The 13487-nt window shown below is 40.1% G+C and overlaps 1 protein-coding gene across 21 annotated transcripts in view; it reads left to right on the top strand.

Annotated features, from left to right (window-relative positions):
- Window positions 1-13487, top strand: part of cacna1aa (calcium channel, voltage-dependent, P/Q type, alpha 1A subunit, a) — a 111817-nt gene that overhangs the window by 46162 nt on the left and 52168 nt on the right. For 16 of the 21 annotated variants that reach the window (XM_059557043.1, XM_059557040.1, XM_059557038.1 and 13 more), the window contains exons 14-26: window positions 43-174; window positions 294-366; window positions 459-576; window positions 684-751; window positions 1068-1174; window positions 1935-1985; window positions 2505-2637; window positions 3612-4117; window positions 7610-7953; window positions 8045-8183; window positions 8589-8718; window positions 8956-9015; window positions 9709-9815. In XM_059557043.1, coding sequence (XP_059413026.1) covers window positions 43-174; window positions 294-366; window positions 459-576; window positions 684-751; window positions 1068-1174; window positions 1935-1985; window positions 2505-2637; window positions 3612-4117; window positions 7610-7953; window positions 8045-8183; window positions 8589-8718; window positions 8956-9015; window positions 9709-9815 — 1968 coding nt within the window. The remainder of the gene's footprint in view (window positions 1-42; window positions 175-293; window positions 367-458; window positions 577-683; window positions 752-1067; window positions 1175-1934; window positions 1986-2504; window positions 2638-3611; window positions 4118-7609; window positions 7954-8044; window positions 8184-8588; window positions 8719-8955; window positions 9016-9708; window positions 9816-13487) is intronic. The other 5 variants (XM_059557056.1, XM_059557054.1, XM_059557055.1 and 2 more) reach the window with 1 other exon arrangement.

Here is a 13487-nt window from a genome sequence, read left to right as displayed (position 1 = left end):
AAGGACTAATCATTTTAAATGTTCTTCTTTCCCATTTTTCAGGTATTGGGCGTCTCTGAGGAACCTGGTGGTGTCTTTGTTGAACTCCATGAAATCTATTATCAGTTTACTCTTCCTCCTTTTCCTCTTCATCGTGGTCTTTGCTCTGCTGGGCATGCAGCTTTTTGGAGGACAGTCAGTATAACACTACAATACACATAATAACACATGGGTCACCAGTCCAGACCCTAAATAAGGCCTGACATGGAAATACTCTGTGTAACAAAAATATAACCGCCATTTCTTCTCTTCAGGTTTAATTTTGAAGCCGGGACACCACCTACAAACTTTGATACTTTTCCTGCAGCAATAATGACAGTATTTCAGGTGAGCATATGTGGTCATCGAACAGTGTGCAATCATTCTGTTTGTTTTCCATGGCATCCTTTGTGATTATGGACCTTCTCTCTGCACCTTAGATCCTGACGGGTGAAGACTGGAACATGGTGATGTATGATGGGATCGAGTCTCAGGGCGGAGTCAAGAAGGGCATGGTCTTCTCAGTCTTCTTCATCGTTCTTACACTCTTCGGCAACTGTATCCAAGCACATAATATTGCATGCTTACATGGTGTTTCGTTTCATTCATCAGCACATCCAACAGTGCAGCATTGATATGATGTTCCTTAACCCTTCTGTGAACAGACACTTTGCTCAATGTGTTCTTGGCTATCGCTGTGGACAATCTGGCCAATGCACAAGAGCTGACCAAGGTAAACTGATTTTTTGGGGTAATGGATAAGGGGTTAAAAACAAACAAACAAGCAAATAAATAACATTCTATATAAATAACATACATTTCTGATGGGAAAATCAATGTTGAATCTCTAATAAGAAAGTTAAAAATGTTATGTCAGTTAAATACTTTCTTTATTATGGTGGTTGCATTAACTCACAAGGCACTAATTGGAGAACTCTCAATGACCATGTTTCTCCTTCTCTCTGTCAGACAGTTTATCCTTCACACTCCTACGCACCAGCGTGCATCACATTTGAACCAATATGCTTCATGTTTCTCTCCATGTATAGGATGAACAGGAGGAAGAGCAAGCAGCCAATCAGAAAATGGCTCTTCAGGCGGCCAAGGAAGTAGCAGAGGTCAGCCCACTGTCTGCAGCCAGCCTCTCCATTGCTGCGTGAGTATATCTCTCTCTTTCATATCTCTCTCTTTGTCCTGCTGCCACATTTTCTCTCCCACAATTTCTTTGTCTTCCTTTTATGTTTGTTTGTGTGTGTTCAGACTATGTGTTGCTCTTGTAGCAGTCAAAGAAACAGAGGGGTCATTAATAGACAAAAAAACCTAAACAAAAACACAAACAGCAACACTTTAAATCTGGCTGTTTTGGTTTCAATCAAACAAGAGTCCAAAAAAAAATTATTATTTTGTTACATTATAAACATCTGTCACTTTTGATCAAATCGATCTGTCCTTGCTGAATTAAAGAATTTCTTTCTTTCCAAAAACACAAAATAAATAAAAATAAATAAATAAAATTCTTACTCACCCAAACATAAACTATAAGTCACAAAGAACCATGTTTTTGAACATAGACAGCTAAAAAAATAACTATGATCCAAAACACAGATAGCAGTTTTTTTTTTAAGAAACATGTTTTTTTTTCTGTAATGTTTGGTCCTATAGACCTGTAATGTTGTGTTTCCTGTCCATCAACAAGCTTATCTGTGATCTTCTCACAGTTATGTACACACAACTTGCATGCAGAGGCACAGACCGATTGAGGATGATTCCGGTTTGTCAGTGTGCCAATGCATCCAAGGATTTGTGAGGAGAAGAATCGTGAGAGAATATGTGTGTATCAGTGCGGACGAACTTGTGAATAAGGGAGGAGAGCAAAGAGATGTTCTGTGTTTCTCACATGCTGTTTTCCTCCTCAGCGTGACAGTAAGCTCTGAGCGTCTTGATGCAACAGAACACTTTCTGGACTGGTATTTATTCATTTATACTCTTTCTGTTCTTTCGAAACGCCTCTCTGTTCGCCCCACACCTCCCACTCTTCTCCCATCAGCCTTTTCGACATGTGCATTTCCTCCTCGGTTCTCTGTGCTGCTCCCCGCTCTGTTCTCCAGACCGCTGGGTGGGATGGGATGGGTTTGTCACTCCTCATCTCTTCTTCTCTCTTCATCCTGCTACTCATCACCTGCTATTCTCCTCTTATCTCCTTTACTTTCTCTCTTTCACATGCTTTGCTCTGAGGGTTGGGCGCCTGTGATGTGTTCACTCCCAGAATTATTATAGTTATCTTCTTTCTGTGTGTGTGCTCTGTGAGTGAGTTTGACCCAAGCGGTGCAATCATCCTCTTTAACAAATGGTAGCTGGTAGCTTGTAGGTGGGCATTTTCAGCCCGTGGTATCTACAGCAACCTCACTTTTCCCTCTTGGTGATTACTGATCTCAGATCTACTGTAAATATCTATCTCTCTCTGTGTCTCTCTCTTTTTCCTGCAGTAAAGAGCAACAGAAGAACCACAAAGGTTGTAAGTCGGTATGGGAGCAGCGCACTAGTGAGCTGAGACGACAGACCCTGGTGAACAGCAGAGAGGTGCTTTACAATGAGTTGGACCCTGAAGATCGCTGGAAGGTGAGAAGAAATGACGGAGAAAGACATGCTTGGTCAAAGAGGATGGATATAAATATCAGTTATCAGCTGATAAAAAAGTTTTCATTGCATGGGTCAAAAACTGCATATTGTACTTTTCCACTATTTATTTTAGTGGATTTTACTTCTTTACATTTAATAATACTGTTTTAAATATTATCTCCAATCTCAAAATGAATATCCATTTATAGTGTTGTGATTCCTTAATTTATTTTATGATTGGTTTCATATAAAAAGATTGGTAATTTTTGATTTGTTTAGACCAAATAGTATCAAATTTAAATATCAACCATTCATGAACAATAAAGGGGAATAAATTGGGCATGATATAAAAATAATTAGAAGCTTATTGCATTAACCAGTATACTGCTATTGGCGTTTTTTAATGTGTTTCCTAATAATAGTGTATACAGTGACCCCCAGTTTACAGGTTCAACACAAAAATATTGATTTTCAGTTCTCAGTCTTTTTTTCCATTATCCTTTAAAGCAAGATTAGTCTACTGAATAAATTCTTTAAACAATTTGTATCATGATATTAATATTTTTTATTTTAATATAAATAGAATGTATATAAATAAATAGATAAGAAAGGGTTAGTTTTCCCAGAAATAAAAGTGCAGTTATCATTTTCTCACCCTTAAGATCCAAGTGTATGAATTTCTTTCTTCTGCTGACAACAGAAGATAATATTTTGAAGAATGTTGGTCCCCATTGACTTTCTATATATATATATATGAATTTATATATATGTATGAATTTTTTTTTCATACTATTGAAGTCAGTGGAGACCAGCAAATGTTTGGTTACCATCCTTCTTCAAAATAGTTTATTTTATGTTCCACACAAGAACAAAAGTCCTACAGCTTTAATATTTTGGTTAATAGTTGTCTTAAATTAAGTTCTTATTTGATTGACAAATGTGTGGCCTTTGTTTTGTTTTTATCATGCCTCTAGGTCTCATACTCTCGTCACATTCGTCCCGATATGAAGACACATCTGGACCGGCCGTTGGTCGTGGACCCTCAGGAGAACCGTAATAACAATACCAACAAAACTCGACCGGGTGACGGCCAGCCCCAGCGCACTCATCAGCTCCTGCACAAACAGCTCAACTTCAATGAGGGGGAGAGTGGAGGAGGAGGTGGAGGGTCTGAGCCCTGGACAGCACTGGAAAGGGGGGACTCCACAGGATCCCGTCGGAGTCTTTTAGGCTCAGAGGACAATGGGGAGGGTAGAGAGTCTCACCGCAGACATCAGCATGGTGAGCGCTGCAGCCAGGCTCGCCAACACCATAAAGCTGCTAAGGAAGAGGGAGAGGGCAGAGGGAGGAGACACAGGAATAAGGGCAGGGAAAGAGGTCCTGAGTGTGAGCATGCAGATGGAGGAGAGCGGAAACACAGACATCATCGCCATGAGGGCGAAGGAAGAAAAGAGAGAGGGGTGCGACACCGTACCAGGAAGTGAGTTTAGTCTAAATTAATCTATATAAATTATTTTCTATACATATATGTATATACAATTTATATATATATGTATATATGTGTATATACATAAATACACAGTGCAACTTGAAAGTTGAACTCCTTGCAGAATCTGTGAAAATGTGAGTAATTTAAAACTATAAGAGAGATCATAAAAAATGCATGTTATTTTTTATTTAGTATTGTCCTGAGTAAGATATTTTACATAAAAGATGTTCACACTTATTCCACAAGACAAAAAAAATGCTGAAATTATTAAAATAACCCCATTCAAAAGTTGGATCTTAATATGGTGTTTGGTTACCTGAATGATGCAGGACTGTTTTTTTCTGTTTTGTGATGGTTGTTCATGAGTCCTTTTTTTTCTGAACAGTTAAACTGAGAACTGTTCTTCAGAAAAATCCTCCATCTCCTGCGTAATATTCAGTTTTCCAGCATCTTTTGCATATTTGATCCTTTTCCAGCAATGACTTTATGATTTTGAGATCCATCTTTTCACAGTGAGGACAATTGAGGGACTCATTTAAAATTAAAAAAGGTTCAAACATTCACTGATGCTCATGAAGGAAACAAGATGCATTAAGAGTTGGGGTACTAATAAAAAATGAAGTTCCCTATCTATCGATTCCTATGAGTTATATCATTACGACATTATAGGATTCACTTGGGAGCCCCAATCCTTTCTAACTTTAAGAGAAAATGCCAATGCCATACAGGTATAAATAGGCAACAGGTGATCTCCACAAAGCCATTTATCATCTGTCTGGAAGCTGTTCTGGTTGGCGTGACAGCAGTGTCCCTGTCTGCAGAGATTGTCCTGGGCACTTCAACTAAAAGAGCAGATTTCCTAAAATTACAAGGGAGACCATCCAGACTTGATTTCTGGAACTTATGCTCCTTGCGACAGTCCATCCCTGGTGCATCCCTTTGAGGAAGGACCTCCTTTTGCAGGGGCTTGGCACCATGTGGCTCCCGCCTGTGGAACCTCCATGTGTGGCTCATGGATGGGACACGGTAGACTTGAGTGGTCTGCCACAAGCAGTGGTGGGCACCATCACTCAGGCTAGAACTCCCTCGACAAGGCAAGCCTATGCACTGAAGTGGAAGTCTTTTCACAAACTAATGCACTTCTCGACGAGAAGACCCTCTGAGATGCACGATTGGAACAGTGATTTCTTTCCTGCAAGAAAGGTTGGAGCATAGGCTGTTACCCTCCACCTTTAAAGTGTATTTGGCTGCTATTGCAAAACGCTTTGAGTACCCAGAAAAGCGCCATATAAATGTATCAAATTATTATTATATGGCAGCACATCACAATGCAGTGGACGGCCAGTCCCTTGGAAAGCACAAGGGTTCACGAGGGGTGTCTGAAGGTTAAATCCTCCTAGGCCACCTCTGGTGCCCTCCTGGGAGCTCTTTATCATCCTGGCTGGACTTTGAACTGCTGGATTCAGTCGAGCTTAAGTTCCTGTCTGCTAAGACAGCATTCCTGTATGCGCTCACTTCCATCAAGAGGGCTGGGGACCTCCGAACATTTTCGGTGAGGGAAGAGTGCCTTGTATTCGGGCGTGCCTACTCTCACATTGTCCTGAGACCACGGCCTGGATACGTGCCCAAGATTCCCACCACGACTTTTCGCGATCAGGTGGTGAACCTGCAAGCACTGCCCTCGGAGGAGGCAGATCCAGCCTTGGCACTGCAGTGTTCAGTATATGTGCAGTGCTCTTACGTGGACCACACTCAGTGCTTAAGAAGCTCTGAACAGCTCTTTGTCTGCTATTGAGGTCAGAAGAAAGGGAAGGCTGTCTCCAAGCAGAAGTTGGCCCACTGGATAGTGGATGCCATCACCTTGGAGTACCAATCCTAAGGCAAGCCGTGCCCCCTGGGGGTGAGGACTCACACCACATGGAGTGTTGCCTTGTCCTATGCGTTGTCATACGGCACCTCCTTGTCAGATATCTGTAAAGCTATGGGCTGGGCAACACTGAACAACTTTGCGAGATTTTACAGTCTCCGCGTTGAGACAGTGTTTTTTTTTTTTTGTTTGTTTGAGCCAGTGTGTTGGGTAAAAGGTAAGTGGTGGGAAAGCTGGCCAGTGTCACGCTTGCTGCGCCATTCGCCCTCACCCAGGGATGCGATCACCTTTTTCCTCCTCTAGTAAGTTCCCCAGATGGCAAACCATGGTCGAGTATCCTCCAGCAACTCCGCAGTCAGAGTGGGTGAAGCAGTCTGATGACAGGCCCAGTATTGGTGTTAGCTTGCCCGAATCACCGGTCAGCCTATGTACTGTGCTAGGTGTTCATATGGCTTGATTGAAAATCCCATATGTGTATTCTTCCAATAGCCAAATTTCATTGGTGTTTTCTCTTAAAGTCAGAGAAGATTGGGGCTCCCAAGTGAATCACGACATAACGTCTCCATTCCCTCCATCAGGGAACAAGAGTTATGACGTAACCGAGATGTTTTGATATATTTCCGTTAGGAAATAACAAAATATCTTCATGGAACATGATTTTTTACTTAAATGTACAATTTGTAAGATATTTGCAGTAAAATATCCAAAAACCACTAGGCTAGTGTTATATATTTTGTCCAGCTGATTACTAACAATATCTCTAATGTTTTAGAACCCATTCTAAACAGTGACACAGGGCAGTTCAGTCGGCTGTCCATGATGTTAGTTACCCTTTGTTACCGCCTTTACTAACGTAGAAACCACATGACAACAGTGTAGTGGACAAATGTGGAAGTAGCTTCGTGACAAACTTCAACTAGAAAGATATGCCAATCTCACTTGTGTTTTACTCGACAGGTGAGTTGTTTTGATTCGCATCTTTACAGAAAACTTATGATATTATAATGATTAACAAGATTAGTATTATGGGGCATACACGCCAAACGCGGGGCATCGCGTCTCTAGACCCGCCCGAGGACGCGTCTGAACCATAGTCTGATCACGTCTTTGCATTGACTTTGTATGTAATCTACTCGCGCAAATCGTTGAACTTGCGTTAAATCCATGATTTATCTTTCGTTCTGATTGATGGCCGTCAGCGGTTGGGTAGAAGACAACAAATCCCATCATTCCACGCTCCTTCTTAGCGTCATCAAACCACGCAATTGATATTGTTTTGATAGTGCGCCCTCTAGTGGCAGGTCCTACAACCTGTAACTTTAATGTCCTAGTGATCTTTGGCATAAAAAAAAAATCAATCATTTTGACCAATGCAATTTATTGCTGGCTTTTGTTACAAATATACCCGTGCTACTTGAGACTTGTTTTGTGGTCCAGGGTTTTAAAAAGTACATATTTTTGTAAAAAATTTACAAAACATGAAAAAAAATCATGCCGACCTCAGATTTTTGATTGGTAGTATTCTACATATTTATAAGTGGCACAGTTAATAGCATTTCAAAGGGTTCCTAACAAGCATGATTTAAACGTATAATCTTGCTGTCGTCTTTTTCCAGGGATGGTCATGGAAGTGGCCCCACTCTCTCCACCACTCGTCCCATTCAGAAGACTCTGTCTAGGCAAGACAGTCAGTACAGTGAGGACCTGGACAATGCCATGAACAGCAAGCTTGCCACCCAGCCACCTAGTAACTCCACTCCTCATGATAGTCTGCTCAATCTAGCCAACAGTGCCCACACTGCCGGCCTGGCACATACTGCCACAGAGAGCAGCCTCATTCTTACCAAGCCCTCCTCTACCACTGCTAATGTTACCAGCACTGGTCACCTGGGCATGAAACCGGATTACACTGCCGTGGACATTCCCCCGATGTTCCCTTCCAGTAATGCCATCCTACAGGGTAAGAGAAAGAGCTAAAGAGCTGACTTTTTTATTTATCGTCTTAATCATCTGTCTTACTATGTTGTTTCCCTTTCCGCACATCTCCACAGTCAATAAAAATGCAAACACAGAGCCCCTGCCCAAGAAGGAGGACACAAAGGGTGACGATGATGATGATGAGAAAGATGATGGGGGGCCTAAACCCATGCCACCCTACACCTCAATGTTCATTCTGTCTACCACCAACCCGTGAGTGCAGACATCTCTGTGAAAATTGCTAATTTACTGCCAGTCCTGGCACTGTGACTGCAGCTGGTCAATATTAAAATTGCATTACCTATAATAAAAATATTAATAAGATCTGGTATATAATGACCACTTTTCGAAGTCCAATCAATTCCAACGGATTAAATGAAGTCATATCCTACTTATTTTCTACTGTTTATTATCCTGTTTAATTGGGAAATTCCTCCAATTCTCTAAATATTGAAGTAAAATAGGGTGCAAGCACTCTATCATGTTGACATTAAACAAAACTGAATAGAGTCACCTGCTTTCGTCTCTGATTTTTTAATATTAAATTAAACAGGTTTTCTTTCAAAAGAAGTGGTTGTTTTTGTTGTTAACAGGTCTTTTTATGAACTTCCATTGTAGATTTCGGAGGTTGTGCCACTATATTGTCACGCTCAGATATTTTGAGATGTGTATTCTGCTGGTCATTGCAATGAGCAGTATTGCCCTGGCCGCTGAAGACCCTGTCTGGCCCGATTCCCCCCGCAACAATGTGAGACAGTCCCACAACTCAATGTCCTCTCTTTATGTCTCTGTGGCTCAGTTTATTTTTGTCTACTGGACTAGAAACCATTTAATCTATCTATCCATCTGTGCTTCTAATCATTACCTGATTTATTAGTTTATTTCTCCATCATTTTCATCTGTTTGTTTATCATTCTTTATATTCATCTTGTCATATTGATCTGTCATTAAGGACTTAATTTTATTGCTAACAATGTGCTTGCAGGTCCTGCGGTATTTTGACTATGTGTTCACTGGTGTGTTCACCTTTGAGATGCTCATTAAGGTAAGTATCTATCCTGCACAGCTGTCTGGGGTATGATGGTCTATGCTTCACCCTTCAACAAATTATACTTGTGTATTTTGTACTTAAAGAGTTGTTTATTGGTCTCCATGTTGTGTTATGCAATAATCTGAAGTACTATAGGGTTCATATTCATTTCAAGTAAATATAGTTACACATACTTTTGGAAACCCCAGAAATGTCTGTGAATTTTAAATAGTGATTTCTGGAAATATCATAAAAAAGAATTACAATACAAATGTGGGAATCATGATTTTATATATATATATATATATATTTTTTTTTTTTTTTTTTTTTTTTTAATTAAAAAAAACAATTCTTTCTTTTCATTAAATAATCCTCAAAAATATATACCTGTATCATTTTAAGCAACACAACTGTTTTAACATTGATAATAGCAAATATTTCTTGAACAGTAAATTGGCATATTTTAATGATTTCTGGAGGATCATGTGACGCTGAAGATTGGAGCAATGGCTCCTGAAGATTCTCAGAAATAGATTACATTTTACTTTTATATAAAAAAAAAAATGTTATTTTAAATTGTAATATTATTTCAAAATTTTACTGTATTTTTGATCAAATAAATGCAGCTTTGTTGAGCAGAAGAGACTCCTTTCAAAAATCTCAAACTTTTGACAACAGTGCACTTACAAAATAATTCTCTTGTTTCAGATGGTAGATTTAGGTCTTGTCCTGCATCAAGGCTCGTATTTCCGTGACCTATGGAACATCCTGGACTTTATAGTGGTTAGTGGTGCCCTGGTGGCGTTCGCCTTCACGTAAGTGTCATCAAGGCCCCAGCGCTCATGCCTCACCCCTCTCTCCTCTCCTGCTTGCTGCCTCTCCTCGTCCTTCCTCATCTTGCTCCCTACAGGTCAAACGCCTGTGCAGTCGGCACAGCTCTCCCACCCTGGAGCGCCAGCCTGCTACCCATACAACCCAGCTGTCTCTCTATCTCTTTCTTTTCTCTCTCACCATTTCTCTCCCTTTCTCTCCATCCCCAACCCAGTTCTGTGCGTTTGGCATATTTTGACCCTATCTTTTCCTCTCTTCACACCCCCTCCCCCACCTCCCAAAACACACACATTAAGCCACAGATATCCTTTTGGTAATTTGTCAACCAATATCCCCACCCTGTCCCATCATGCACAACATTTTGCCCAGTGCCTGGGAAGGTGAACTTGGGCCCATTTCCATGAGGGTGATAACCCTACCTGGGCACCTTTAACCCTTTAGTGCCCAGGACTCTTTGGAGCATCCAGCCACACTTACCTCAGGTATTTCTACACTCCATTTTTACGCCACATACCTGGAACTTGTGAGAAAACAGACAGTAAGAAGAAAGAAACAAAAGAGCAAGGGTAAAACATTTAAGAGACCATATACTACAATATTATACCATTGATTGTCTTTTTATAGTTAGTTATGTACCTCTATATTTTTTGATTTATGTAAATGAGCCCTCTTATGATTAGGTGATCTCTTTGCATGTGAAATTAGTTATAATGCTTATTCGTGTGATGAGGGTTTTATAGTTGGGTCCAGTGTAGTATGTTTTTTTGTCACAGTCCATGCAGAAAATAACCGTTAATAATTGTTAAGATCAAACTGAAATGATCAGGAATTCTCAAACTACTTCAAATAAAGGCAGGAACAAATAGAAGGGATTTATGATTGGTGGTCAGGAAAGCTGACAAGAGGAATAAAGGGAAATGACTGTTCCAGGTTGTGTATCTGATTGCAGCGGAAGCATACAGCCCAACCACTGGACTGAGAGAGTTGCTAATATGAGGGAGAGGTCAGAAAGGTGCATCTGTTAATATGAAACTAGAAACAAATGCATGTAAAAGCTCTTTTTCAGACTTCATAAGAGCATGAGAATAGATTCTGGGAATCGAGATGTCAGATGACCAGAATGAAAGCATGAATTGAAGAAATATGAACCCAGATCATTTTGTTTTTCTTCCTGAAATACCAGAATCTGAAAGCTTTGAAATAGTAATATTATATGGTTCTGTCTATGTGTTTGTGTACATCCTCCTCAGTCAACCGAACAACTGTAAATCTGTAAATGTGCAAACATTTTTCCCACAAAAAGTTTTTTAGACTAGGAGGACAAACACAACACATGACATGCATCATGCATACAAAATATGAATGGCTGTCAGAATTATATTAATAAAAACCTGTTCACACAAGTCTGACACAATTAAATGTTAAGGTGTAAAATGCCTGCAAATAATTTTGTTCTGTAAGTGTTCATGTAGAATCTGATGCTGAAATTCCCATTCTCACCGAATGTATTTTTTGGCATCTGAACTCTAAAAACTGAAGTACAATATTTCAGACTTTGTGTGGAGTAGTTTATAAAGATGTACTGTAATATTTTGTTTTTAAATGTTTTCATGCCACATTTTAAGACCTAACAATAACAATATTTCTAGAACTCAAATTTGAGTTATAAGACATAAAGCAGTAGAAACAATAACATTGTTTGAGTGGACAAATAGAGCTTGCAAACTGCACTGATTATCTTTCCCAGCATGACTTTCTTAAAGAAACTTGAATCCTTGAGTCTTGTTTTACCCTACCACCATCCCACCAACCTCTCTTCCATTTGCACCCACGTCTTTAGGTCCTGCATGAAATATGTTTTTAGGCGATTCATAAAGAGGCATTTGGATGCGCCTGCCTGTCCCAAAAAAAAAACTCTGTACACTTTGCTATCAAGGCAAGATTCTCCAGTTGCCCTTTCTCTCCCTCTCTGTGCACACAGCAATAGTGCGCTCAGACCGGCAGGCGCTCTGGGGTGACTGGTGCTCCCTGGCTGTGAGCGTGGGAACAGTTCCCATATCTCTGCTGTCTCTCACAGAGTCTGCTGTTAACCTTTTACTCAATTTCAGGGAGTGACTCATATCTGTGTGTTTGTATCTGTGCATGTTTATTTAGTATTTTGTGAACAGAGTCCAAAATTAGCACTTGCAGAGCATCAAATGCAAGTAAAAAGAGGCTTTGGCGAGTAAATGAACGTGTAATTGACCAATTTTCTAGAAACTGGAAAATGTAATTTTGTGACCACCACAGAAAATAGAGGCCTTATTTTATTAAATTTTGTCATAGGGACAAATACACAATGTGTTTTGGTAAATCATGTTAAATACAATATTTTGACTGGAGAAAAAAAAAGTCTATGTTTATGATAAGTTCTTCCCAATTTGCCAACCATTGTGTAGCAAAAAGTGAATTTTTGGACTCTGTTTGCATATATGTATTTTTGAATTTGTATTTAAATTGTTTTAAGTGTTCACACTAGATTAGGTGTCCACATATAAACCAAACTAGGAGCTCTGCCATTATTTTGTGATTGTTTTCTCTGTCTCATGTTGATATTTCTCCTGCTTCAAAACCCCCATTCTTTCCCTGTGCCTTTTTCTGTCTCTGTGTGTGTTGTGTGTCTTTGTATGTGTCTCTGGCTTTGTCTGTCTCTGTCTTCCTGTCTCTGATCATCTCTCAACACCTACAGTGCAGGAGGCAGTGGGGAAGGAGAGGGGTAATGTCTCTTTCTTTCTCCCTTTCCCCTCTGTTTGCTCTTATTGCCTGTCCTTCTCATTACATGCCTGTCCTTCTCATTACATGCCTGTCCTCTCCTTCTGTGGACTGATCTGTCTGTCTGATTGTCCGTCCAAACGTCCCTCACACATAGGACACAAGCAAAGGGCGAGGTCATGTCATTCTTTAGCCAGCTGCAGTAACTTAATCTTACAGCTAATCAACTCTTGGTACATTCTACAGTATGTGGACACCTAAATGTGTTAACATACGTGTTTGTGTCTGTGTACGTGTTTGTCTCTTTGTTTCTGTGTTGGGCCTTCTAATACGATTTCTCTAAAATGTCCAACAAGTGTGGTATCACTGATTTACAGCAGGTAAAATGGTCATGAATACTTTAGTCTAAGTGTTAATTATTTCGGAAAGGCAGCTTAGGGTACAACAGGGCTAAAGGCACCATTGATAATATTTTCATCTGAACCACTAGATGGCACAAAAACGTTGCGTAGCACTTTGCAAAACATCGGCTTTTCAAGATGCATGTGTTTATTTGTCTGATCTTTGACACGATCGCTAGAGTTGGGGTACTCGAACTTGGACTCGTACTCGAGTCCAATTTTGAAGGAACTCGGACTTGTCACGCACTCGGTGAATTTGTACTCGGACTTGACACGGACTTGAACATTTTGGACTCAGAAAATATTCAGAGTACAGTCGAGTCCGCGTCATGTGTAACAATAAAACCAGCATAAAATTGAGATGAGAAATTAGATTCGATTCAATAAACCGGTTTAAAAAAAAAAACGGTTCACCGGTTCTTTTACGCTCGACATACTGACGTCATTGGTGATGACGTAATGGCGTCAAGTCTATCAAACATTCAAATATATAAAGTCAGTAAT

This window comes from Carassius carassius, chromosome 1 (assembly GCF_963082965.1).
Source record: "Carassius carassius chromosome 1, fCarCar2.1, whole genome shotgun sequence".
NCBI lineage: Eukaryota > Metazoa > Chordata > Actinopteri > Cypriniformes > Cyprinidae > Carassius > Carassius carassius.
This window is presented reverse-complemented; position numbering and strand designations above follow the sequence as displayed.